This window comes from Rattus norvegicus, chromosome 14 (genome assembly GCF_021556685.1).
Source record: "Rattus norvegicus strain SHRSP/BbbUtx chromosome 14, alternate assembly SHRSP_T2T, whole genome shotgun sequence".
Lineage (NCBI taxonomy): Eukaryota > Metazoa > Chordata > Mammalia > Rodentia > Muridae > Rattus > Rattus norvegicus.
In genome coordinates, this window is record NC_141547.1 from 99,840,863 (window position 1) to 99,867,729 (window position 26,867).

The 26,867-nt window shown below is 41.6% G+C and overlaps 1 protein-coding gene and 1 long non-coding RNA gene across 4 annotated transcripts in view; both read right to left on the bottom strand.

Moving 5' to 3' along the window:
- The window catches only part of Ugp2 (UDP-glucose pyrophosphorylase 2), a 41,372-nt gene extending 30,691 nt beyond the window's left edge, over positions 1-10,681 (bottom strand). Inside the window, 1 exon segment of one of the 2 annotated variants that reach the window (NM_001434431.1) lies at positions 10,574-10,681. Coding sequence is in view for 1 of the 2 variants with exons in the window: in NM_001024743.2 (NP_001019914.1) it covers positions 9,740-9,758 (19 nt within the window). In the remaining variant the exon portion in view is untranslated. 2 annotated transcript variants of the gene reach the window in all.
- Positions 10,682-16,741: 6,060 nt separating this feature from the next.
- Positions 16,742-26,867, bottom strand: part of LOC148001476 (uncharacterized) — a 45,324-nt gene continuing 35,198 nt past the window's right edge. The window contains exons 4-5 of one of the 2 annotated variants that reach the window (XR_015637619.1): positions 17,613-17,713; positions 16,742-16,998 (exon numbers count right to left, since the gene is read on the bottom strand). This is a non-coding gene — a long non-coding RNA (uncharacterized LOC148001476). Of the gene's footprint in view, positions 16,999-17,612; positions 17,714-19,957; positions 20,300-26,867 lie in introns of those variants that run through there. The other variant, XR_015637618.1, reaches the window with a different exon arrangement.

Genomic DNA, 26,867 nt, shown 5'->3' on the forward strand with positions numbered 1-26,867 from the left:
ACCTGAGACTAGAATCAACAAGCAATACGGATTGGGACCCTACATCCTGAGCTAGTCAGCAGATACTAAGTTTCTCAACAAGCAAGGGTCAGGACCCACACGTTGCTTGAAAACCAGCACTAGTACACACTGCTCAGTCCAGGGTTCCTTTTGTTGTTGAAAACCAAAGCCCACAACTTTCCTGGGACTAGGGGTAGCATGTTTTCACAATTCCAGAGATGACTCTAGTCAGACAGAACTAAACTTCCTGTCAAACAGGATTTTTATTTCATTTCTGTTGCTGTGTTAAAATGGCTTGGCAAAAAGCAACCTTAATGGGAGAACAAATTTATGTTAGTTTACAATTCCAGATTACAGTTTATCATGGCAGAGAAATTAAGGAGAAACAACTAGTTAAAACAACTAGTCACATGCATCCACAAAATTAAGGAGAAATAAGAAATTGTACTATACTCAATTCTCACAACAGTTGACAAATAATTTGGAAGAAAATTCTAAATATGGAGGAAGAAAAAGGAATGCATTAAAAAACATATGAATTATTTTGTTCTGTGCCACAGGTCAGTTTAAACACAAATAACTACACAATGATTGTTTTAAAACGATTTATTTATTTTTTATTTCATATTCATTGGAGCTTTGCCAGTGAGACAGTGTTGAATCCCCTGGAACTAGTTACAGACAGCTGTAAGCTGTCATGTGGTGGCTGGGACATGAACCAGGGTCCTCTGGAAGAGTGACCATGCTCTTACACACTGAGCCATCTCTCCAGGTCCTACAATGATTTTTAAACAACAACAACAATAACATAAACAACAACAACAACAACAACAAAATTTTGTCAGACTCAGAACTTATTTAAAAACTATTTTTTCTGAAGTTAGATATGATAGTCATATCCCTAAAAAACAGTGAATGTGGGTTGGGGATTTAGCTCAGTGGTAGAGCGCTTGCCTAGGAAGCGCAAGGCCCTGGGTTCGGTCCCCAGCTCCAAAAAAAAGAAGCAAAAAAAAAAAAAAAAAAAAGTGAATGAAATATTTGTTTTCCTTCTGCTTTGGGTAAATGAGCTAAAACTAAGTGTAAATCCAAGTTTAATATAACAAAGTAATTGAGACTTAGCTAAATAAGAAAAATTATAAAAAAAACAACTTTAAAGGCTCCCTGTCCAGAACAGCCTACCTATTCACTTACAAGGCTCAAGATGAAAATATTCAGAATCATGTCAGTCATTCTCCCTGTTGAGCCAAACTAGCAAAGGCTGGCTGAAAGATATTATGTTAGATTTCTGCCAATTTAGTAGGTCCAACCTTCAGACACAGCCTCAAAAGATCCCAATACAGATTCAATTTTGAGTTATAAAAAACTCTTAACTTTTATTTTTCCCATTTCTTTGATAAATACTTGATGCACAGAGAGAACAATTTTTATCCCTTCTATCCTGTTTACAAATATAATAAAAGGAAAGAACATGGTAATAAACTCCTCATTACCCTCTTCTACCCCATTCTGCTGTCATTTTACTCTACTGGACAAAATACTACTATACAATTACATTCTAAGGATAGGTTCCTAAGAATACACAAAACAGCTGGGCATGGTGACATACAGTGGAAATCCCAGCACTCAAAAGACAGGTAGGAGGAGTAAAAGTTCGAAGCCAGCTTAAATTTCATAGTGAGACCTTGTTTAAAAAGTAATTAAGGGCTGGGGAGATGGCTCAGCGGTTAAGAGCACTGACTATTCTTCCAGAGGTCCTGAGTTCAAATCCCAGCAACCACATGGTGGCTCACAACCATCTGTAATGGGATCTGATGCCCTCTTCTGGTGTGTCTGAAGACAGCTACAGTGTACTTACATATAATAAATAAATAAATCTTAAAAAAAAAAAACAAAAAGTAATTGAATTAAAAGCATGGAAGGGTGGTTGGTTCAACAAGAGAAGCACTCTTACGTGCTTCAGTGAAGGCACAGATCTAAAAATCCATTTTTTCCTTGCCAATTAGTTACTTATTCACCCTAATTTTTTTTTTTTAAAGAAGGCCTGGAATTTCTGGAAGGTGTAAGTACAAACTGCAGAACTTTTCTTGGATTTAACATTCTCAAGTTACAGTTCTGGCAATGGCAGCTTGGCTTCTAAGGGAAGTCAACTAAAGAATCCCTTGAATAGTGCAAGATGTCCAACCTCATAAATGGTCTCCTCCCACGTCCTAGCAAACAGAATTGACCCTCCACTACTTCAGACAGTAAATTAGGAAGCCAACGGCACAGTCACAAGCCCAAGAGCTTTTAAAGATGCGGGCAAGTGATCAGTTTCTCCTCCTACTTTCCTCACTCTGTGGACAGGAGTCTGAGGGGGAAAAGTTAGGTGAATTCCCCAGGTCACAGGCCAGGCAGGTGCTGGGTCTGTAAAGCCAACATTTTGCTGCTGTCTTGAGCTCCATAACCACAGTAAATCGTGCCCTCTGTTCACTTTCCTCTAGGCTGGCTTCCTTTACATTCTGGAGTAGAAATTCCTCAATATCACTGTCTTCCAAAGCCTACGTGTCTAACTAACAGAGTAACTGGGCGCACTAGATAGAATTTACCAGAACGGCGTTGGTTTCCTTACATTAGCAGATGTCATCTAGACCAAGCAGTAACTGGATTTCTTAGCTCCACCATGCACTGCTATAATCTAGTTCTTCCCTATTCACAAGAACTGAAATTGCAATATTATGGATGTTTAACTACCCAAGTGCAGGAGGAGGAAGTCAGGGAGTGGGGTGATAATGCCATTACAACTTTCAGAAACCCACAAAAGACATAAGGCAGAAGGCATTCAATTTAGAAATTGCTTTTGTTTCTTACCTTGGCAACTAAAAGATAGAGAAGACACCCTTTCTCTGACACTCTAAATGGTGGAACACAGAAACCTCATGTTCTGAAGTATAAAGCTGATTTCACAATGTACAGGCCATATATAGCAGATTCTAGGAAAACCATCCCGCGTCCACCTCACACTGATTCCACCTTAACAGTCACACACACACACACACACACACACACACACACACACACACACACACACACACGACAGCATCTGTCTTCATGGCCTTGGCTGTCCTGGAATTTACTCTATAGACCCAGCAGGCCTAGAACTCACAAGTATTCAAATTAAAGGGATTAAAAACAAAAACATAAAAAATCCAGAATGTCATCACAACTGAATAAAATTATGAATGAAGATCAAGTACATACTGATTAGACATACCAACTCAAGCTAACCGTGTTCTGGACTTTCATGGCTGCCCTTCAAATTCACCTGTGAAAACATTTCCTTAAGAAGATCTTCTTTGGGGACTGGAGAGATGGCTCAGAGTTTGAGAGCACTAACTGCTCTTCCAGAGGTCCTGAGTTCAAATCCCAGCAACCACATGGTGGCTCACAACCATCTGTAATGGAATCTGATGTCCTCTTCTGGTGTGTCTGAAGACAGCAACAGTGCACTCATATACATAAAAGAAATGCTTCTTTAAAAAAAAGAAAGAAAGCTCTTCTTTGGGCTCTATTACCCAGAAATATAACATCTATGTGATCATGTCTGTTTCTCTTAATTCATTTCCTCACCATTCTTATTATTGGAAAGAAATGTTTTTCATAGCAATTCACATGTAGAAGTTGGAGGATATCAGAAAAAAGACAATTTGCAGCACCTGGTCTTCTCCTCCAACTATGTGTGTCCACGGACTTGGTGCCAAGCGCCTTTACCCTTTGAGCTGTCTCTTATGCTCTTATTGGTAGCTTTTAAATAGGTACCTCCCATCTAGATCCTACCTTCCTACCACTTTCTAGATCTTTTATACCTGAATTCTCAGGCTACCTCAAACTCAACTTTGCTTTATCTAAAACAGAAATCACTGTCCACACCGAGGCACTCCTTGCCCTTCCAGTGCCCTACAACACTGGCATTACTCAGTCATTCAGATTAAAGATGCAGTCACAAGGTTGGCTCCTCAGTTACAAAACTGCTTATTTGAATCACTACAATTCCATTTCCTCATCTTCAATACTACCTTAATTTTCCTCAGCATTTTCATTTTCTGTTCTGGAGGACAGACAATGGCTTCTAACCAACCTGCCTACCACTCTAATCCTGTGATGCCAAAAGGAATGAATTGATTCCCATCACTTACTTATTTAATGCCTTCCTTATTTGATAAATTTTCACAGTCTACAGAAGTAAATACAAATCTATGATCCAGGAGTTTATTTTTTTGTGTATGAGTGTTTTGGCTGCATCTATATGGACAATGTACACGCCTACAGAAGCCAGATGGGGGCATTGCACTCCCTGGAACTTGAGTTACAGAGGGATGTAAGCTAGCATGTGAGTGCTGGGAACTAAGCCTGGGTCCTTGCAAGAGCCACAAGTACTCTTGACTCCTGCATCACCTGGGCCATGATCCAGGAATATCTTGAACCAGATTACGGTACGCTTTTGGATGGCTGAAGATAGTAAAAGTGGTACAAAGTTCATAAAGGCTGCAATCTCCTACTCTGTGACTTCTAGACCAGTCCTTCTAAAACATTCATTTGCATATACTGGAGAGCTGACTAAAACACTGATTCCAGGGGAAGCTCCCAGACTGCTGACTCGGCAGTTTGGGGGTAGAGAGTATGCATTTCTCATAAGCAAACACCGCTGGTATTACTTTGATAGTATTTTATTTATTTTAATGTTTATTGCAGCCACGTTCCTGGTTCTTCTTGTCACCAATTCTACACCTCAAGGCCATGTTTGTCCTGAGATGGCACCCAGCCCAGATTGGTCTAACTCCTTCCAGCTGATTTAAGCATAAAACACAATATGGCTCTGACTAGTGACATACAATTATATAGCCTGACAAAGAACTTTACAGAAATGTGTTCCTCAGTGAGTGGGGAGGGGGGCAGAGAGCCATATGAATGTTTAATAAATGCTTGGGGTGCCTGGGGCCTGCCAGAGAACTAACCCAGGGCTCTGTTCCTATTGGGCATCTTGAGCATTCCTAGACAGTACGTGGTTGTGACGACAAAAGTGAAAGAAAGGCTATCGGACTCGACAATATTACTATGCAGACAATCAATAGTGTTGCTGGTCATGCACTGCTCTCTCTATAAAAACCGGCAGGACACATTAACCAGACATCTCAACAATCTTATTCTCAGACAACACAGTCCATTCTTTCGATAGTGCTGCGATTGAATCCAGTGTTCTGAAACATGCTAAGCAAGTGCTACACTACAAAATAATAAACATGTCTAGTCTAGAATAGTTGTTAAAATCTCAATTAAAGAAGAAATGTCACTTGTGGAAAACATTCAAAGTAACTTTGTTTCCTGAGAAATTAAAAAATGAAAAAGAAAACCCCCAATGAAAACATTTAGGAATCTATACTTTTTATTACCAAGATTCATCCTTTAACCGTTTGTATGAATTGGCCTAAAACAGTGCATACATCTACGTAACTGTCTTTTCTGTATGCATGAAGCCTATAATTCTAAGCAGAACTACAACACAAATGAAGTATGGTGCGAGCATCTGCCTGGGCAGCAACTCTACTGCTTTTCAGGTTACTGTGGCCAAGGAGAAAGGAGACCTGCTCTCGAAACGATGTCCTCGAGGTCACTATTCCACAATTTGGTGACTGGCAAGTAAACAGTAGACTAAGCAAACAGGACTATTTATTTCAAGTCCATGAATACAGTGAATGGGTTTGCATTGCTTTTTAAGATTCAAGCAAGATCACAAAGGGATAGAGAACTCCCATGATTTACATTAAAAAAAGCAAAAATATCTGGAACATTTAGGGAAAAAATGAAACATTTTGTTCTTTAAGCTGAGTAAGACAACATGGCTTGTTTCTCTATGGTTCTCAGGAACAACCCTTTATTGTCAAAATGGTTGAAAGAGTAGGGAGTCACAATCAATTTCTTTTGGCCACAACTGAGAAAAATAAGCAACAGCAACTGTTGGCAGAAGCAGTACTGGAGCCCTTGACCTGACAGCCAAGCCCCAGAAGGCTGCTCATCCTTGCATTCACCTGAGACCCTTTAGGCTATCATTTGCTCAGTGATCTTTGCTGACCAGCTGCCACCTACCAAACAGGAATCACCAAGAGTCAAAAAACTCTAACAAATGCGAAACGTGACAGGACAGAAAGTTGACATTGTTTTTAAACAATGCATTTTATATAGCTTTCCTTGAAATATAATAAGTATAAATTATACAGTATAGTTTTTAAATGTTTACACAGCTTAGATAGATAATGGCATATTTAGAGTTGTGAAGATACTTATAGAATTACTGTACTAAGCAAAGAGCCTAGCCTTAGCTGGCTGGCTACACGGCATCAGTCTCTTCACTATTTATAAGTTTCCAAACACTTAGGGAGACAGTTCTCACAACTTTTTAAAAGAAAAGTTCCAAATGGCCTCTGTTGACAAGCCTACCCCCAAAGGTGACAGGCAGGAAAGAGGCAGAGTCCATTTATGTAGAGAAGTGGAAGCACAGCATAAGCCTGGCTGCGGAGAAAGCCAGAGCGAGACGGTTTCACGGGGAGGCAAAAGAACATGGCAGCTTGTTCATGCTCTAAAGCATCTCCTGAGAAAGTACTGCCAGGCTCCTGAAGAACAGACTTAGGGAAATATGCAAAACATGTGCCTTTATCGGTCCAGTACTTATATAGGGACAACTCACCTCTCTAACGGTACTGAGTGTTTTACTGACTGAAAATATCCAAGTAACTTCTTACGGTCTAAATGGCAGAGACATATGAATACCCAACATTCTTGTAAACGTAGTGCTTGGATCTGGAGTCAAGCCAAATGTAGCTTTACGTTTCCTATCACCCAGTAAGAACTATCCCCAATGCATACTTCATAACACCCAGATCTACAGACCCCAGTACCTACTGGAAGGGAAAAACAATATAGTGAAAGAGTTACAATGAACATTTAAAAAAAAAAAAAAGTTGTTGTTAACTGAACTTTAAAACTATAACTTGTATTCACCCCTACACTATCCAAGCTTTACCTTGCCCTCCCCTCCCCTTCAGCTCCTGAACAAGTTTAATAATTTCCTTTTAAATATATCAACTTTCAAGTAACCAGACCTGAATATTAAATTGGAATATGAAAATCAAAGCCTATTTGTATTTCTGGTGATGGCATGTTGGGTAGCAATGCTACCTGAAGGCCATCATTATTTTAGGAACGAGTTAACATTAATGGCCACACACAGTGTTTACCTATCTTGGTCACTTAGTACAACACCCCATTTCAACTTCTCAAGGACCCCTCGGCATAAGCACTAACACCCAGAGGAGGAGGCAGGGCCAGGAGACTGAAGTCAGTGCCGGCCAAGCTAAGCCACTCTCAGTCCAACTTCCAAGTTCTAATAGGGTCAGAAAAGTGTCTACAGTCACATTTGGAGTCAAATCCAAGTCCATGCCCTTTCGGATTTCTCCGTTTTTATGTAATTTAAGATAAGTCATAAAAACCTACAGCCGAAAACATAGAGTAAGCCGACCTACTAAAAAAGGATATAGAACATTTTAGGTAGTGGGCATTTGCTGCTACCTGGGACAAATCCTTTTAGAACATCTACTCTCAAAACACTGTTTTTCCCAGGGACGCGTTATCTTTGTCTATAGAAAATGGTGACCTATTTGGAGAATAGGCCATTCTTGAAATGTTAATCTAAAAAGCAACAAAAGGTGTAGGAAAGGACAGGAGCTGTAAACAGGCAGGAGTTTCAGGGCCTCGCCCTAGCTCATCTTTGGGCATCTTTATCAGCTGTAAAATACTCAGAAGCTTAATGAGACAATGCAGGAAGCAGCGATGGATGGGCCGGCCACTTGTTAACTTTCCCTGTGCAGCAGCGAAGGTAGTGTACTCGTGAGTGGAAAGAAGCATCAGTAACTTCTGGGAGGGCTGGGGAGGGTCAGAATTAGACTGCTTTAGAAAAAGAGAACACAGAAAATTCCAAGTCTCATACTTGAAAACTGATACGTTGTAGGCGTGCAGACAACTCCCAAATTAGCTGATTAGTTTTATTATTTCTAACAGTGACCAAGGTAAGCACATAGAGAGTTCATACTTAAATACAAAAATTCCGCAATGGTAAGTCCCATGACTGGGTTAAAAACATTTGGAGAGAGTCACCCTTTTGTGCGAAACCACCTGTTTAAAAGGAAATCTACTATTTTGAGTAAAAGTAGAGAGCAAATAAATCAAATGTGGCATCTTGAATTGCATCATGGGAATAGGAATCAGAATTGAGTTTATAGTTTGGTTAATGCAATTATGTTAATTTCTTCTTCCTGAGGCTTGCACAATATTTTGAAAAATGTAGAAGTACTTTAAAATAATGGACTTTTTAAAAGTGGATAGTAATGTCCACAACCACGTGAAGATCTCCCTCGACGGCCAAAGCTGTAACTGTGCATCAACTCTGTCAGCTTCCTAAACTACTAAACTACACCGACTGTCTTGAGTTTAATACTTTTTTTAAATTCCCAAGAGAAGCAACTTGTTTGCTTTTCTCTAGCACATTCTTAGAAAATACCGGTTTTGTGGCACTTACAAGGCCAGTAAACTTCTAGGTTAACTCCTAGGTTCCTAATCTTGAGCTGTTTATTAAATCCGAACATAAGAAGCCTTTCTAGCCTCACATCAAGTACAACACTAACTTCAAACATAGTGACAACTGGCATTTCTGAGCTTAGTGCTGAGGGCAGGCAGGCATAAGGGTCCCATCTGTTTCAATAATAATGAAGGCAGATTCCTTTACTCTATAACATGCCAAACAAGAGTTAATAAAGTGGGGCATAACCTTGTAGGGCATCTTCATGCCCAGGGTCAAATAATGGACATCCCTAGCATAAAGAAAAGGGGGAGAAAGGTACAAGTACAGTTACTGAGAACCACATAAAGTGGTTGCAAACTTTACTAGATGTATTAAGCAAGATGGCTGAAGCTTTCACACACTAGGGTCTGGAAGGAAAAGTTTGGTACACATCTAGGGGCAAACTCTGTACAGTTTTGTGAGAAGTTTAAGGCAGCACCCAATTGCAATGCTACAGCGTGGTTGCGGGGTATTTGCTAAAGGTTTTCTTTACACACATACGGAATTTACATGGCAATTTTCAAATTTAAAGAAAGCATAATCTTTATTTTTTTAAAAAAGGAAAAGGCAAACAGCACTGCAGCAAAGTCATTTCTCTCACTGGAATGACCTCTAGTGTCTACAAACTACTCCTAATTTCGCAATAAATGACTCTGAGACTCAATCTACGTACACACGGAATACAAGTGAAGAACGGTATAGCTTCCTTACTAGTCTTGACAAACCCATCTGCCTGCCCCTAGCCCTCTGGGCTTCCTTGTCCCACAAAGATAACTTATCATGGACTGCAAGAACGGAACAAGAATTAATCAGCAGTCAAATCCTGTTTTGATTATTACGGTTACTATCCACGAAGTCAGAATACTATTAAAACTGATTTTGGGAGGGAGAACTAACCCCTGCAGGGCACAGAGGCATACATACACGTATATGAACCCAGCAAGCGGCGCAAAGCAGTTCAAATACCAATTTAACCAAAAAGGTATCACAAACGAACATTCCCAGTTCCAAACTACCCACCTACCAAGAGAGAGACTACCAATACCCAAAATCGGACGAAGCAGCCAAGAGACAGAGAGCAAAATGTCTTACCTTGTACAAATCTCGACATTTTAGGATTTTATTAAAATAATCTGCCTTATAATTTTCAATTTCTAGAAGCTGCGTTGTAAGAAAGGTCTCTCTCCCTTCCCTGCAACAACCGAAGTGTTCTTTCTCCTCCGCTGTTTAGCTACTTAAGGAAGTATTCGGGGGGGGGGGGGGGGGATCAAAACTGGTCTTTAAAAAGAAAAATCCAGAAGACGGAAACTTGGTGGGACCGACTCAGCTTGGGAGGGAACTCCTGGCTACTCAGCGATCCCGACGCCAAAGGGGGACGAGTGGAGACTCCGGAAAAGGTAAAACCAGACGAACTTAAATTTCATCAATGGAGAGGCGGACCTAGAGCAGCTTCACCGCCCTCCGGTCTCCACGCCCTCTAGGGCAGGACTGCTGCAGGCCCCTGGCCGCACCCCGAGGTCCCTCGCCGGCCGCCGGCCAGCCACGAGCTGCTGGCGCCCCGCTCGGCTCCGGAGGCGGGGAGGCCAGCGAAGGGGCAGCGCAACCTTTTCCCCAGCCCATAAATAGCCGGGACTCGGAGACGCTGCGAATTCCGCACCCGGGCAGACAGCTGGCCGCGGCCTCCAGGGCTCGCCCTCCCCTCCCCTTCCCGACGCAGCCGCTCCACACCAGGGCCCGCTCGTCCCCTCCCTCCCCCGGGGCCCCGCCGCCGAGACCCCCGGGAGGCCTGGCCCTTCGTGACACGCCCTCGGCCCTCCCGCCCCTCACTCTTCCACGCCCCACGGTCGGCCCCCGGCCACGCCTTTCCGAGCAAGACCCCACACGGAGGTCTCTCGGAGCCCGGCCCACCCCTTAAGCGACACCCACCTTCCTCTTCCGTGGCTGGCTGGGTGGTTGGGGGCCTGGAATCAGGTCTCGAAGGCTGCGCTGCGCGAGCGTGGCCGAGGCGGCCTCCCCTGCGCTCCGGTCACACGCAAATACCTGGAGCCCGGCGCCAGCGTGCGCAGCCGGTGACCCTCCTCCCGAAACCGGAGCCCCCACTTTCTCCACACACCTCCCCTCCCCCTTCTTCTCCCCCCAATGCGGAAACGTCCCCACGGCTCAGAACGACAGGCACAGCCGCCAGTCAGGAGCCGAAGTTTGCTCAGGGCTTGGCCAATGAGACGCGCGGAGGTGGCAAGGGGCGGGGCGTTCGAGGCCCGAGGGAGGCGGGCTCAGAAGCGAACGCGGGAATCCCCACGCGTGGGAGCTGCCCAGGGGGCTGCACGGTGCCAAGCTTGTCGGTCTTTGCCTGCTGTCTGCAGCTGCCACGAGCGTGTGAGAGAACCGAAGTGTGTGCTTGTGTTTGCACCCTCCAGAATTTGCCGGTTGAGGAAACCGTGACCATTGAATTCTGAGATGCCCCCATCAGCGGCTTCTTCAGGGACGCCAGGCTCTTCTCAGGAGGACCCAGCGACTCTGCCCACCAGTTAGGGTTTGAGGAGAGCAAGGGCATCCAAAATCAAGCAATGAGATGGGATGTGTGTGGCTCACCAATAGAGGGAGGGCCTGGGGGCGTGGAAGGAAGTGCCAGATAAAGACTCTGCAGAAAGCCATCACTATTCTCCTTGCCTGGGATTGCACTTCTGGGCACGTTTGTGCTGGGAGAGAGAGTTTACTTTTCCAGCTAAAGTGAAAATTACTTACTATCCTTAAAGTGCTTTGCTGATGATAGATCTTGAAGTCTCCAAAAGAAAGATGGAGTTAAAAGCCAGTACGTTGGCAGCCTGGAGACTCCCTGAGATGTGCCCAATCAGCTAGTCTTGCCAACCCTACTAGCCTGTAAGACTGCCTGTCTCCCTTAACATTCTCGCTTTACCCTGCTTGACCAATGATTGTCAGTTCCCTATCGAGTGCCTCAAACCAACCAAGCATTTCCAGAAGGGTTCGAAATGTGCAACATTACTCAGCCAAATGAGAATTTCTAAATTATTCTCCAGAGAAGAGAGCTTTCTTTATTCAGTCCCTTGGGTTCATATGGAAATGTTATTAAAACAACACAGGAAGAGATAGTGACCACGTTGCTTATGTACGATCCAAAAAACCCTAGGCCTCCAAATATTTCAGCTAAGAAAATTACTTTCTCCAAATGAAAAAGTTTCTAAAATAACAAATGCCTTCAGTTTAATATCGACATTTGGTGTGGAGTTTTCGCTTAGACTCTACATCCTCTCTGAACAGTAGAGAAATTGTTCCAGCAGTGAATGAACTGTATTTATCAGTCAGTGTAAGCACTAAAACCAAAGACCTGGAGGCTCCTAGTGTAAGTTAGCCTGCAAAAATATTACGTGCAACAAAGAATCTTTCACTTTTCCAGGCTTTTTATAAAATAGAATGGCCAGTTATTTTTGACTTCCACAGAAGATTAAAAAGGGGGGGGGAGTCTTTAAATCCAGCAAAAACATTTGGTAGTTCCTAAGAATTGGCATCTTGATTTATGAGTAATTAACTACTGAGATAGGACACAGTGTTGTGCATTTACTACTTGAAAAAAAAAGTCCTCAGAAAGTAAATCACTACCCATTTTATGTGGTTCACTTTATAGCGAGGGGTTGATTATTGGCTATAAGCACTAGAAAAACCACATTTCTAAATGCTGTGTTTATAGTGCCTTGCAAATGAAATGTCTTTACAGAGAGGCTTGAATTTTAATCCCAGATTTTCAGATACAGTTTCTCACTCCTTAAGAATGAGGGAATTAGCTCACGTGACAAGTCATGAGCTAAGGAGGTAAAACCCGAGACTCTTCAGGACCATAAAGCAATTACTTGTTTCTTTACATTCAGTCCTCACTCACACACCAGGGGTGGGGGTGGGGTGGGATAGGGCGTCTTCTTCTGTTAGTTTTTTTTTTCTTTTAAGATTTTAAAAACTTTATTTTATGTGTATCAAGTGTGCCTTGATTGTGCTTGGTGCCCGTAAAGGTCAGAAGCAGGCATGGGATCCCCTAGGACTGGAATTGCAAAGGTTAGGAGTCACTCTGTGCTAGGAACCCAACCGATGTGCTCTGTAAAAGCCACTGCTCATAACTACCAAGGTGTCTCTGCGGACCCGGACCACTTCCCCTGCACTAGATTACTGTAATGTGTAGGCACAGATAAAGAGGTCCAGTAAGATAAGAAACAGAGTAGAAGCCTATAAGCCACTTTCTGGTAAACTGTGCTATCCTTCAACGGTCATAGAAATTCCGCCTCTAATTTACTTCAGTGCATCTTCCTATTTCCCCATAGGGGGAAAAAAAAAAAACAACAAAAACAAAGCCAAAACAAACCTTCACTTCGTTTTAACCTGTCTTGTGCTTTGTGTGCAAACCTCGGCTATGCTACCTAAGAACCCTGCCACTAGCTAGATCCATAGCTCCTGTACAGTAACAACATTCTAGCAGCAGCAGCAGCAGCAGCAAACCCTAGGCCTGCTTCCTTGTTTGTGAGCATAGTCTTTGCTGCCTCTTCAGTGTTTGTCGGTATTTGCGTCATGGAAAGTATCTCATAAGCGTATGCTGAATGATAGATTTGGTATTGAATGGTAGGTTTGGTCTTTCCATTTATAGCACTGTCTCCTGGTCTCTACTATCAAGAACAGCCAACTTATATTTAGAAGTAATGATTCTTAAGTTTCAATGATTCTAGAGTGTGAAGGTGGGACAAAGTATATAAAACATCTTGATGATTTAATGCGCTGTATTAGCTGCTCTCCGTGAGCATTATCTAATGAGGGGTGACTAAGATGGTTTTGTTGTTTTTATTTGAGGTTTTTTGTTTTGTTCTTTGTTTCTTGCTAATGGGGATTAAACCCCCATTGCCTGGCACACGGTAGGCAAGGGCTCCACAATGGAGCAATGTCCTCATCCCTTGAGGTAATTTAGAAATCGCTAAAGTATTATGTATAAGACTGTATGTGTGGTCATTTTTTATTTATTTTTGTCATCCCTTCCTCATACTCTTTATTCAAAAAAAACTTATGCAGCACAGTTTTTTATAAAGCAAACATGTTATGAAGAAAAATTCTATGTCATGTCTGAAGACTTGAGCTAAGAGTCTAGGCAACAATTAACTGCTGGACTCCTGCCTACACTCAATTTTGGCTCCCCTCTATTCATCAGAGTCTTGGGCACCCACAGGAAAGAGGACAGGAGATTACTGTTAGCAGTCGCTAGTGACCAACTAAATTTAACAAGGAGGTATTTTTCAATCAAAATATAATTAGGCTGAGTTAACTGGAAAATATATCAAATTTTATCTATGAGATGAACTTTAATGACTGAGCAGTCTAAAAAAAATGAATATGGTTTCCAAATACTTGAGGAAGAGAAAGACTTCATTCTTCCTGTTGCCAAACAAGAAGTTTGCTGAAACAAGCTACGAATATAAATTGTGACACAGGCTTTCCTTTTTTCACACTTGCTTTTCAAATTGTACCTAATAGTTACATAACGTTTATAGCAGGGCACCATCATTTATTTCAGATAGGTGAGATGTTAAAAAAAATAAACAACTCGCATTGCAAATAGTTCTCTAAAGAGTTGATAAAGCAGCCTTATTGGTTTTTAAAATCATTAGCTCATAAGAATGCAAGTTAACCGCAGCAGCCGGTGTGATTTGCTGACAGTTTTCTCCAAGCTCGCCTTTGAGAGTTTGAAGAGATCAGGTTCTTACTGTGGCAGCATCTAATACTTCTTCCTTTCTTCATATTGCCCAACATGTTCATGAGAAATTGGGATTCCCCAGAGATTGTATCTGGCATTATTAACCCGTATCTCTACACCTCTTTCGATTTTAGAGGCAGAGGACCTATTCCCTTGAGTATACTGGCCAGAGATAAACATAAAGAAATACTATGTGTGTTTTCAGGGTTTTAATTAAACATAGATTGCTATGTGGGCATAATTTAGAAATATTCTTAAAAGCTCACTGAGAAATAACACATTTCTTACTAAACTAAGAACGAGTAAATATTACTTTGGTTTACCCGGGTGACGTGTATCTAGGTGAATACATTTTTCTTACTGACGTTAAGATCCACAAAAAAAAAAAAAAAAAAGAAAGAAAGAAAGAAAGAAAGAAAGAAAGAAAGAAATAGACAAGTATGAGATCTAATTCTGTTTTTTTTTTCTTTTTTTCTTTTTCTACCACATTTCCTGTTGTGCATCCCATCGGAAAGCTTGTGTGATTAGATGGCTTTTTTCCAAACGCCTCTACCTCTGGTCTAATTCATTAAATGCCCTGTGAGTGTACCAGAAAGAAGTATTAAATAAAGAAAGTCTGTTTACTAACAGTTTAAGAGTTTTATACCCATCTCACTAACTAGATATTAAAGAGGTCTTCTTTGGATGAGGTAAATAATTGGGCAATTATGTCACTAAATGAGTAATATTATTAGGGAATAAAAAGTTACATTTCACTCTAAAATTAAAAGGAAGAGAGTCATGTCATGTTGAGAACAACCATAGGGAAAATGTTACATTCTGCTGCTATTTTTAATTGAATTTTATTTCAATATAAGGATGAACATCTGTTAAAAAAACGAATCCAAACAGAGTAGTTTCACAATGCCCACAATGAACAGTAGTGCCCTGCTGCCCCAGCTTTCCTCACTCCAGCCTTGAACTGTTGAAGAAACCATTTTTCTTCTGATCCTCATCTCTGTACTTCTAAATATAGCTCTAAATGCTTACATTATATTTCTTTCATAAATTATATTTCTGAATTCTAGGTTTCAGATGGTATGTTTAGAGTTCCTAAAATAATAGATAGAACTTAGCTCATATCCCTGACTCCCCTCTAAATTTATAGAGTTATACTCCCCAACATTTACTTCATTATAGCACAAAGACAAAATGGTGCTTATATAGAACACTGGGATGACCTAGGGGGAATCTAAAAATGTATTTCAGACTTCATAAAGAATTGATTTTTAAATATATATAATTATTAAGATAACAATGAATGAAAATAGAGGAAATGTTAAATATTTAATCCATATAATAACAGATAAGTTTTTTTTTAAATATATAGATGAGAAATTTAACTTTTTTGATTCTTTTGTTTGTTTGTTTGGTTGGTTGGTTTTGGTTTTTTGAGACAGGGTTTCTCTGTGCAGCCCTGGCTATCCTGGAACTAGCTCTGTAGACCAGGCTGGCCTTGAACTCAGAGATCTTCCTGCCTCTGTCTTCTGAGTGCCCTGAATCATAGTTTTAAACTTGTGTGTGTGTGTGTGTGTGTGTGTGTGTGTGTGTCTGTGTCTGTGTCTGTGTGTCTGTGTGTCTGTGTGTCTGTGTATGTCTGTGTATGTGTGTCTGTGTGTCTGTGTGTCTGTGTGTGTGTGTGTCTCTGTATGTCTGTGTGTGTCTGTGAGTGTCTGTGAGTGTTTGGAAGTCAGTAAACAACTTAAAGAAGTTGATTCTCTCCTTTTATTATGTGGGTCCCAAGGGTGAAGGTCTTGGTAGTGAAAGAAGAAAAAATGCAGCCAAGAAGTCAGAAGTTTAAAAATACTATCTCACCCCTAAGAAGCCCTAAATACCCCAAATTCCAGACCCTGTTCTCTGCCTGTAAGTAAGTGAAAGGTCACATTTCTTGAGCCTGCTCTCCCAAGAACTAGATAAAAGGGTTTAAGATAAGCCCTTCGGTAGTGATCCCAACCTAGTAAAGATAACAGGAAGCTTCTCCCAGGAACTAGCTGACCATAAAGTTAGATTAAAATCTTAAAAGCAATCTTGAGAAACAAAAAACCTTGTGATTTTTCACTGATGCCATCCCTACCCCCTTAAGTTGTGGCTTTTTCCTTTAAATACCCCTTCTCTCAGCTACTGGGGGTTGAACTCCTCTACTCCTGTATGGGATACAAGTCTTGACCCCAGTTCACTGGTTCCTATCAATAAACCTCGTGAGAATTTCAGCAAGGACGGTCTTATGTGAGTTCTTGGGGGGTTGTGTCATCCTGAGACTTGAGTGAGGGTCTCCCCACTCTGGGGGGTCTTTCAATAGCAGATACCTTTACCTGCTGATCCACTTTATGTTTCAGTAACTATGTTTAGTTTCTGCTCAAGATTTTGAAATAATAATCCTTCCAATTGTTGGCAGTCACTGTGATCTCCAAAGATAACCAGCTTCTTCTGATTTCAGAATTTGTGGATATTTCGTGGCAATGGGAAATTTGCTAATGTGATTTAAGATTTTCAGATGGAGAACGTACGTCCGGTTTTCTGGGTGGGATCATGAATGTAGTTGCAAGTTCCCCATGAAGCCAGCAGAATACTGGAAGACAAGAAGAGGAGGAGGAGGGGGAGGAGGAGGAAGAGGTAGGAGAGAGGGAGGAAGAAGGGAGAAAGAAGAGGAAGAAGAGAAGGGAGAAAAGGAAAAAGAAGGAAGAAAAAAGGTAGGAGAAGGAGAAATGAAGAAGAGAAGAGAAAGGAGGAGGAGAAGGAGAAAGAGAAGAAAAGGAGAAGGAGGAGAAGGGAAGGAGAAGGGAAGAGGAAGGAGTAGAAGGAGAAAGGAGAAGAAAGAAGGAGGAGGAGGGGCAGGGAGAGGAGGAGGAGGGGCAGGGGAGGAGAAGGAGGAGGAGGGGAAGGGGGAGGAGAAGGAGGAGGAAGAGGGGCAGGGGGAGGAGGGGGAGGAGGAGGGGAAGGGGGAGGAGGGGCAGGGGAAGGAGAAGGAGGAGGAGGGGGAGGAGGAGAGGAAGGGAAGGAGGAGAGGAGGAGAGGGAGGGGCAGGGGGAGGAGGAAGAGGAGGAGGAGGAAGAGGGGCAGGGGGAGGAGGGGCAGGGGCAGGAGGAAGAGGAGGAGGAGGAAGAGGGGCAGGGGGAGGAGGGGCAGGGGGAGGAGGAAGAGGAGGAGGGGGAGGGGAGGGGGAGGGGGAGCGGGAGAAAGTACCATGATGAACTCAGTAGCAGAACGCACTGTCATTCAGGTCCACAGGTCGAGAATGTGGATGTCCTCCTAAGCGTTACTTTCCTCTTGCTGTGACAAGTTACCTGACAAGGGAGGAAAGATGTCTTTTGCCTGATGATTTGAGGGTACAGTCCATCACAGTAGGGAGGACATGATGGTGGGAAAGGGAGGCTGTCGGCTTACATCTCAGCAAATAGGACAGGAAGCAGGGCCAGCCCATGAATATCAGGGCTCACTCCCCATTGACTAACTTCCTCCGACTAGGTTCCACTCCTCACGACGACACCAACAGCTAGGGACCATGTGTCCCAACATGAACCTGTGAGGCTCATTTTATATCTGAACCATAATATTCTCATATGCTCATGTCCATCTCATATTGTAAAATGCATTCAGTCCAACGTCAGAGGTCTCTTTGTCGTGCAGTCCCCAGTTCCAACCCTTCTGAAAAACCGAGTCTCCTGAGACTTCCAGCTATTTTGAAAAAAAGAGTTACATAAAGTCATCATTCCAGTTCCAAACTGGAGGAATTAGGGTAATGGCCAGAAAGTATTGGATAAATTAAATTTAATTAATTAATTAATTAAATAAAATAAAATTTAAAAGGCAGAAATCCAGCAGGGAAAACATCAAACCCGGTAGTTCTGTGCTTAGCATCTTCGACCTTTGACAGCATCGTCTGTGTTCCAGAGGCTCAGATGACCCCTCCCCCCCCAGGTCTGCTGCTTGCCTCACGTGTGGCCTCTTGAAACCTAAGCTCTACCTTCATGGCTTCCTGCACAGTCCATCTGCTAAGGAGCTGATTCTGCCACACATTGTTTAGCCTCCATAATGTCCTGGAACCTGGGGAGTAATTCTCTGTGCCTCTCTCTCCTATAGTAGTAGGCAGAACTTCTGACACTGAGTCACACTTAGAGAAACTCATTCTAGACTGGGAGAGAGAATTAATAATATACGTCGTTCTAAGCTACCACTCTGTGATGGTGTGTGTGCGGGAAGCAGGTACCGTTTGTGAGAGACTTTAGAAAATAGGCAAAAGAGAAGTCTGTAAGAATAATTTCCTTTGCAGGCGTTTAAGTACGTATAAAGATTGAAAGTACACCGGAGTCTAATAACTTTTTTTTTTTAAGTTGGCAAATGTATTACACAGGAATGTGGCTGTGGAATTCAGAAACCAACTACTGTTCACACTGGGGGAGTCCTGTGGAACTATTGGATATTTTCATTACCTCAGCCAGGAACCCCTGTTACAAGTTGCTAGCCACTGATGGTCACCTGTCTGGGCGGTCCTGACTTACCTGCCCTGCGGCCTAAAAAATCTATTCTCGCGCTTCATAGCTGTAAGCCATTTCGAAAGACAGTTCTAAGTTTACCCTTCCTGGAAGCCAGATGGAAGAGATATTAAAATGAGATGGGTTAGCAGCAGAGAGTCAGGACATTCTCAGAGACTTCTAGAAAAACACAAAACTTCAACAGGCTGCTGACACTCTCGATTTGCACAGATTTGCCCAGTAACTTAGACTGAGGTTTGAAGTAAGTGTGTTGAAGTCTGTATTTGAAGCAACGAAGATTGTCTTTCAGGTGTTGATATGTAAATCTTTCCTCACTCAGACCAGCAAGGGCGTGGAGATCAGATAAAGCTGTAAATGCAGCAATAGAATAATAAAGGAAAAAAAAAAGAACCCTGGCAAATTACAATTTTACAAATTATACATTTGTAAAACTGTGACTTTATTCTTCCTTATTCTAAAAAGAATTTGGGGCCAAGATGGGTATATCCCTAGTTAAATTCGTTGCTTAATAAACTGGCTATGATGTTTTTTTTTTCTGTAGTAGAAATTCTACTTAGGCATTGTCATGATGTAAAGCTTTTTGTTATCTTAAGGTAATCATGCTAACGATCCCTCTTATTTTTTAAGTGGCTCTTGTGTTAATGTAGTGAACTCACGTGATAGTTTCTGGTTTCAGAAATGTAAAAATTAAGCAAAGTTTCTTGTTACACTTATATCTATGTTTATATCCCCAAAGCCAATGATAATACTTGTCATGCAGGAGGCACACAAAAGAAATTTGCTCAGCGACTTATCAAGTGACATCAAGTATGTAGCATGGGGGGGGGGGGGCTAGGTGTTACTGCTTCCCTGCCTGCCTCTGCCAGTTTGTGCTTCTGCACCCTGAGGGAAATGAAATGCCAGAAACCAGCCCTTGAAGGGCTCCTTCCTACCCGTCCGTGATTTCTATCCAGGTAGAACAAAAGAACCCTCTGCCAGCTGACTGGTGATGCCCTCCCTGCTTCTCTGCAATATGACTTTGGGATGTGAAATACATATGGCTACTCTTTTATTTTCCCAATAAGTATATGCAACAGAAATGATGCTAAATGAATGCCAAGCACTGGGCTTAGGAAACTTTTCAGAAAAAGAAAGAAAAAAGAAACAGCCGTTCGCCTTTCAGCCATTGACTGCTTACTGCTTGAGAATACTGCGTGGTAAACCCATTCTGCTCTATGGTAAGTGACAGGCCACTTGAAGGAAGATGCTTTATTTCAGTTGCTATCCCTTAGACCAGCGGTTCTCACCCTGCGTAATGCCGTGTCCCTTTGTTACAGTTCCTCATGCGTGGTGACCACCGAATTATTTTCTTATTACTTCATGACTGAAAATCTGCTCCTGTCGAGAATAGTAACGTAAATATTTGATAAACAGAATATCTGATGTGCGTCCCACAGGTTGAAAGCTGCTGCCTTAGACCAGGCAGTGCAAATTACTAAACGTGTTACAATCCATGTCAGGCTACTAGCTGTAGTTAAACTGCCATGAGTGATGCAGGAAGGTCCCATAGAAGAACTACACGGAGAAGCTGTGTTTATCGGTGTATTGTTACCCTGTAAAGTATAGCTAGTACACTCTAACTGTGGTATCAAGGAAGAAGCAACCCATAACCATTCACTTTTGCTGAGCCCTAGAGCTCCCTGATCTTCCCACACAGCGACTGTATTTTCCAACCCACACATTAGTAACTCAACTCTTCAACTCTTCTGAGGAAGAGAAGGCCTTTTATCAGTTCTCCTAATAAATTGATGCCCTGGACCTCAAGATCTACTCTTCGAGGGTAGAGCTTTTAAGATTCCTGAATGGAATAAGATAGGTTTTGGTTGTAAAAGTATGGTTTTGCATATAATTTAAAATATGTTGTTTTAAAAACATCTTTTAAAAAGTTCTTTGACCTGAGCAGTGCTCTCTTCGGTGGGACATTAGCATTAGTGGGACATAGTCCCTATTATTTTTTCAAGGAATTATTTGATTAATCAGAAAGTCCTACTCCCTTGCTATACCAAATGGTCTTAAACACTGTTTCTGATTCTCTTTCTGTATTTAAAGTAGCACTGGGTAAACCAATATTGGGCAGACAAGGTTGGCACTGGTCTTCTTGTAAGGGGTAATTCCAGTTTTCGTGTCTCTCCTGGATGAGAGAGAGGGAACACGTGGTGCTGTACTGTGATTTTAACAATTCTAACAGTTTCTTTTCTTGCTACCCCTCTGTAGTGTTCTGGTGATAAGAACAGGACTAGATAAGGATGAAGATCAGAATAGTGGCTGGACAGTAGAATTCCAATTTTTGGACCTCAGTCTTTCAAATGATAGATATTTAGGTCCTCTCCCCACCCCAGCTTTAGCTCAGCTTTTCTTACCATAAATTCTGGAGTAATAGGGTAAGAATTAAATCTGATCTTTTGGTAGATGTCCAAGAATTAGAGAACAAAAAAAAAATGTCAGGAACTAGAAATAAATGATACCAGAAAATATGAAGGGAAACATGCTTTCAGATAAAATGTACTTGTGAAAAACCTAAACTAGAAAAATGAAAGTATTCTTTTTTTCATGTTCCTATAAAATTTCAGAGCACAATTTCACACACTCACTGAAAAAAGTTGTTAGAACCTGCTATGTTCCAGGCACCATACCAAGCCCCAAGTAAACCTGTAACTTGGGGTTATGTAACGGTTGACCATAATAGTGATCTTGACACAGAAGTAGTTTACCCAAGTGAGTCTAACAGACTATAGACAAATAAATAAAATGATAACTAGCTAAGTAAATAAAGATTGGATGAAAATCTGTAAAGGAAAGAGAGAGTGCCTTGATCTTTGAATTTCAGAATACTAAACTGGTAAGGTAATCAGGGTAGCCTCCCTTGGGTGCTAAGATGAAGCTTAGTTGATAGAGTGCTTGACTAGTATGACTAGTAGGCCTAGATTTGATTCCCTACTTCCTTATAAAACTAGGAGTTCAAGGCCATCTTGAACCCAATAAACAAATAAATACTTCTTCACAGGCTGAAAATACAGCATAGTAGTAGAGTTCAGGGTTCAATCCCAGGGCCAAAGGTGGTCTGTCTGAGAGGCAATATTTAAACTGCTACTTGTTTGGCTGAAATCCAGCCTCTATAGTGGTTTCCAGAATGATAATTTTTCCTAATTGTACAGAATCTCTGTGAGAGTTAACATGACTGCCCTGAACGTTTCAAATAAAACCTACAAGAGGAAGCGCAAGGCCCTGGGTTCGGTCCCCAGCTCCGAAAAAAAAGAACCAAAAAAAAAAAAAAAACTACAAGAGGAAAGCTATTTATCAATGTGTCATAAAGACCTGAGGAAAAAAAGAGCACCAGGCAAAGAAGTAAATACAGAGGCTCTGAGACAGAAGGAGCACGTCGTATGGGGAAAGGACAGAAGTGAAATGAGGATAAGCAAGTGGAGATGGCAAAAGCTAAGAGATGAACCTGGAAAAGGTAGGAAGACATCAGAAACAGGCCCGGCTGTGGGGAGATCCTACTCCAAATGCAGTGGAAAGCAGTCACCATTTTAAACAACGGGCCAGAGACGTTTTTGAAGGTGGGAATAGCACAAACCGGTGACAGATTGGACGAGAAAAGTCATGAGACATGAAAGAGAAGACAGAAGAGCTGGTAGGAAGCCTTGCACTGAAACAGTAAAGGCTGAGGGAGATCCAGATTTAGAAAGACATTTATTTTGGTTATTTTGAGGCGTTTGAAACGCCTGGGAGACATTTGAAGGGATGTCAGGAGATATTTAAAAAAATGTGAGTTTGGAATTCAGAAGGGGAGTCTAGCTTATTGATACAAATTTAGGAATTGCCAACAGATGGTTTTAAAGCACGAGAATGAATAAGATCATAGAGGGAGAAGACAGAGAGCAGAAAAAAGTATAAACTCTATAGTATGGTCACATGGAGAAGAAGCTCATAAAGGTCAGTGAGGAAGAGTTAAGAGCTAGAGGAACTGGGTATCTGCTATAAAACCATCTGCCATCTAGAAACCCAGGGAAGCTGTATCTATCAAGTCTAAACAACACGGTTGCCTAAGAAAGACTGACCAAAGATAATACCAACAGACACATGAAGTGGAAATTTCTGGCTTCCTTGGAAACTCGGTTTCCATATGATGTTTTCCTGGGGCAGACAGGTGAAAGGATGTTGCAGCAGACACTTGAATGTTTTGCTGAAACAGATGTGATGTTTAGAAAGAATATAATTATGACCACCCACGGTCAGTGGGAGGACACTCTGACATTGGTTCGCCTTGCATCGTGTTGCTGATCTTTGCTTGTAGTGACTTCGTTAAAAAGTAACTCTCGAAAGAACTTTTTGTGGTATACTGGTGGCTTCTTGCCACTTCGGTGGACTTAGGTCCAAGCCAATTGGCAGAAACCATCGGTTTCTTCTGGATTGAATTGCCAGTTGCTGATCTGTGAGTGGTGATTGCAGAGTGGGCTGGACTGCAGCTGCTGATGTTGGTGTTGGTGTTTGCTAGAGGACTGGACTGCAGACAACAAAGATTGGAATTGCCCCAAAGGACCATTTCTAAACAGGTCCACAACCCCCTTTTCCCTATTAACCTTTCTTTTTCACTACCTCTGGTGGGTAGTAGTTTAGAAGGGAGGTTGAAGCATTGAAGAACCCTTGTTAAAGTAGATTTTGAAAAATCTAAGCCTACAGACATACCAAGGCAAAAGGTAGAAATGTCATGGGACACCAGCTCTAGACAAAGAACTACAGACAACTAAGAAATGATGACAGAGGGAGAAAGTAGTCTTCCCTAGGGAAGAGTCCCTCTGTTGGTTATCAATACCCAGTGATTTACCCTGAAATCATGAACCTATAAGTAACTTTATACAGGTAATTAAGGTTTATCAAAAGTTGAAGAAACTAGATGCTTCTTTGAAGAGAGAGAGCAATGTGAGTGGAGGTTGGGTGTTTTATAAGAGGGACTTCTGGGAGGAAAGGGAAGGGGAAATGATTAATTATATTTCAGTTTCAAAAACATTTTTAAAAGTAAAGAATGGGCAGTTATGAGAGCTCAGTTAAGCTGGGAACAAGAGAAGCAAGCCAAACAAATACAAGTTGGCAGTTACCATTTCAAGAGCAGTGCGTAATGGGAACAAATACAAGTTGACAGTTACCATTTCGAGAGCAGTGCATGATGGGGAGACTGACCTAGACTAACATGTTACCCATCTGGAACACAGATGACTTATTAGATTGTTGAATTCTGCAAACAAACAAAATACTCAGAATGAGGACATATTAGGGTTTTTTTTTTTATGTGTATTTTGACTCCACTCCACCCCCATGCACCTTTTCAGGAAGAAATGAATTGCTTCTGTGTACCGGCTGGTTTTGTGTGTTGACACAAGCTGGAGTTATCACAGAGAAAGGAGCCTCAGTTGAGGAAATGCCTCCATGAGATCCAGCTGTAAGGCATTGTCTCAACAAGTGATCAAGGGGGGAGGGCCCAGCCCATTGTAGGTGGTGCCATCCCTGGGCTGGTGGTCCTGGGTTCTATAAGAAAGCAACCTGAGCCCTCCTGCCTGATCCTTTCTTCTGGGACAGACTGCTAGCTAGTATGCTTCCTGGAAGAAGCTATGTCTTCAGACATACCAGAGGATCCCCTGCACTCAGCATTTGTTTCTTATTGGACAACAGTATGACTGGTCCTCTGAAGACCCAACAGTCTGAAGGCCTCCCAGGAGATCTACTGCAACCAGGGCAACAAATCAGCAGCTTCTCTGCCCCTCTTAAGACCCTCCAGTTGGAAGGCCCACAAGAGGTCTGCTACAGCCAGGGCCACAGGCCTACGAGGAAACCTGTTGCAACCCAGGGACAAAAGAGGCAGACCCCAGACAGAGTGACCCAGACCAGCAAACACTAGCAACAACCACATTGCTATAGACAAGCACAAGACCATAAGCAACAGAAGTTAATAAACATGGGCATCATCAGAACCCAGTTCTCCTACCACAGCAAGCCCTGAATACACCAACACACCTGAACATCAGGAAGCTGACCTAAAATCCTATCTCATGAAGATAATAGAGTCCCTTAAAGAGGATATAAATAACTCAATGAAAAAAATATAGGAAAACTCAGGTAAACAGGTAGAAGCCCTTAAAAAAGGTAACAAATAAATATCTTTAAGAAATACAGGAAAACACAAACAGGTGAAGGAATTGTATAAAGCACTCTAAGACCTAAAAGTGAAAGTAGAAACAATGACGAAAACACAAATGGAGGCAAATCAGGAAATGGAAAACCTAGGGAAGAGGTCAGGAATTAGAGATGTAAAGAACACCAACAGAATACAAGAGATAGAAGACAGAATCTCAGGGGTAGAAGATACTATAGAAGAGATTGACACAATGGTCAAAGAAAATTCAAAACATAAAAAACTCCTAACACAAAACATACAGGAAATTTAGGACACAATGAAAAGACCAAATCTAAGAATAATTGAAATAGAGGAGAATGAACATTCCCAACTCAAAGGACCTGAAAATGTCTTCAACAAATCATAGAAGAAAACTTCCCCAACCTAAAAAAAAGAGATGGCCATAATGGTACAACAAGCCTAAAGAACACCAAATAAATGGGAAGAGAAAAGAAAATCCTCTTGTCACGTAACAATCAAAACACTACATGCATAGAACAAAGAAAGACTATTAAAAACTGCAAGGGAAAAGGACCAAGTAACATACAAAGGCAGATCTATTAAGATCACACCAGACTTCTTTTTTTTTTTTTTAAATATTTATTTATTATATGTAAGTACACTGTAGCTGTCTTCAGACACACCAGAAGAGGGCATCAGATCTCATTACAGATGGTTGTGAGCCACCATGTGGTTGCTGGGAATCGAACTCAGGACCTCTGGAAGAGCAGTTAGTGCTCTTAACCGCTGAGCCATCTCTCCAGCCCCACACCAGACTTCTTTACAGAGACTATGAAAGCCAGAAGAATCTGGTCAGAGGTCATGCAGACTGTAAGAGAACACAAATGCTACTATACCCAGCAAAACTCTCAATCAACATAGATGGAGAAACCAAAATATTCCAGGACAAAACCAAAGTCAAACAGTATCTATCTACCAATCCAACCCTACAGAGAACCCTAGAAGGAAAACTCCAATACAAGGAAGATACCTCTACCAAAGAAAAGACAAAATATTAAGCATCTTACAACAAAGTCAAAAGGAGAAAACCACAAGCACATAAAATTATCTACATAAGCAAATATAACAGGAACCAAAATCAAAAGGAGAAAACCACAAGCACATAAAATTATCTACATAAGCAAATATAACAGGAACCAAAAGTCATTTGTCTTTAATATCTCTCAATATTAATGGACTCAACTCACCTATAAAAAGGCATAAGCTAACAGACTGGATATGCAAACAAGATCCAGCATTTTGCTGCATACAAGAAACACACCTCAATAACAAAGACAAATACTATCTCAGAGAAAAAGGATGGAAAAAGGTCTACCAAGCAAATGGTCCCAAGAAACAAGCTGGAGTAGCCATCTTAATATCCAATAAAATAGACTTTCAACCAAAAGTTATCAAGCGTGATGAGGAAGAGCACTTCATATTCATCAAAGGGAAAATCCACCAAGAGAAAGTCTCAATTTTGAAAATCTATGCCCCAAATGCAAGGGCACTCACATTCGTAAAAGAAACTTTACTAAAGCTCAAAACACACATTGAACCCCACACAATAATAGTGGGAGACTTCAACACCCCACTCTCACCAATGGACCAGTGAAACAGAAACTAAAGAGAGACACAGTCAAACTAACAGAGGTTATGAACCAAATGGATTTAACAGATTTATCTACAGAACGTTTCACCCTAAAACAAAAGAATACACCTTCTTTTCAGCAC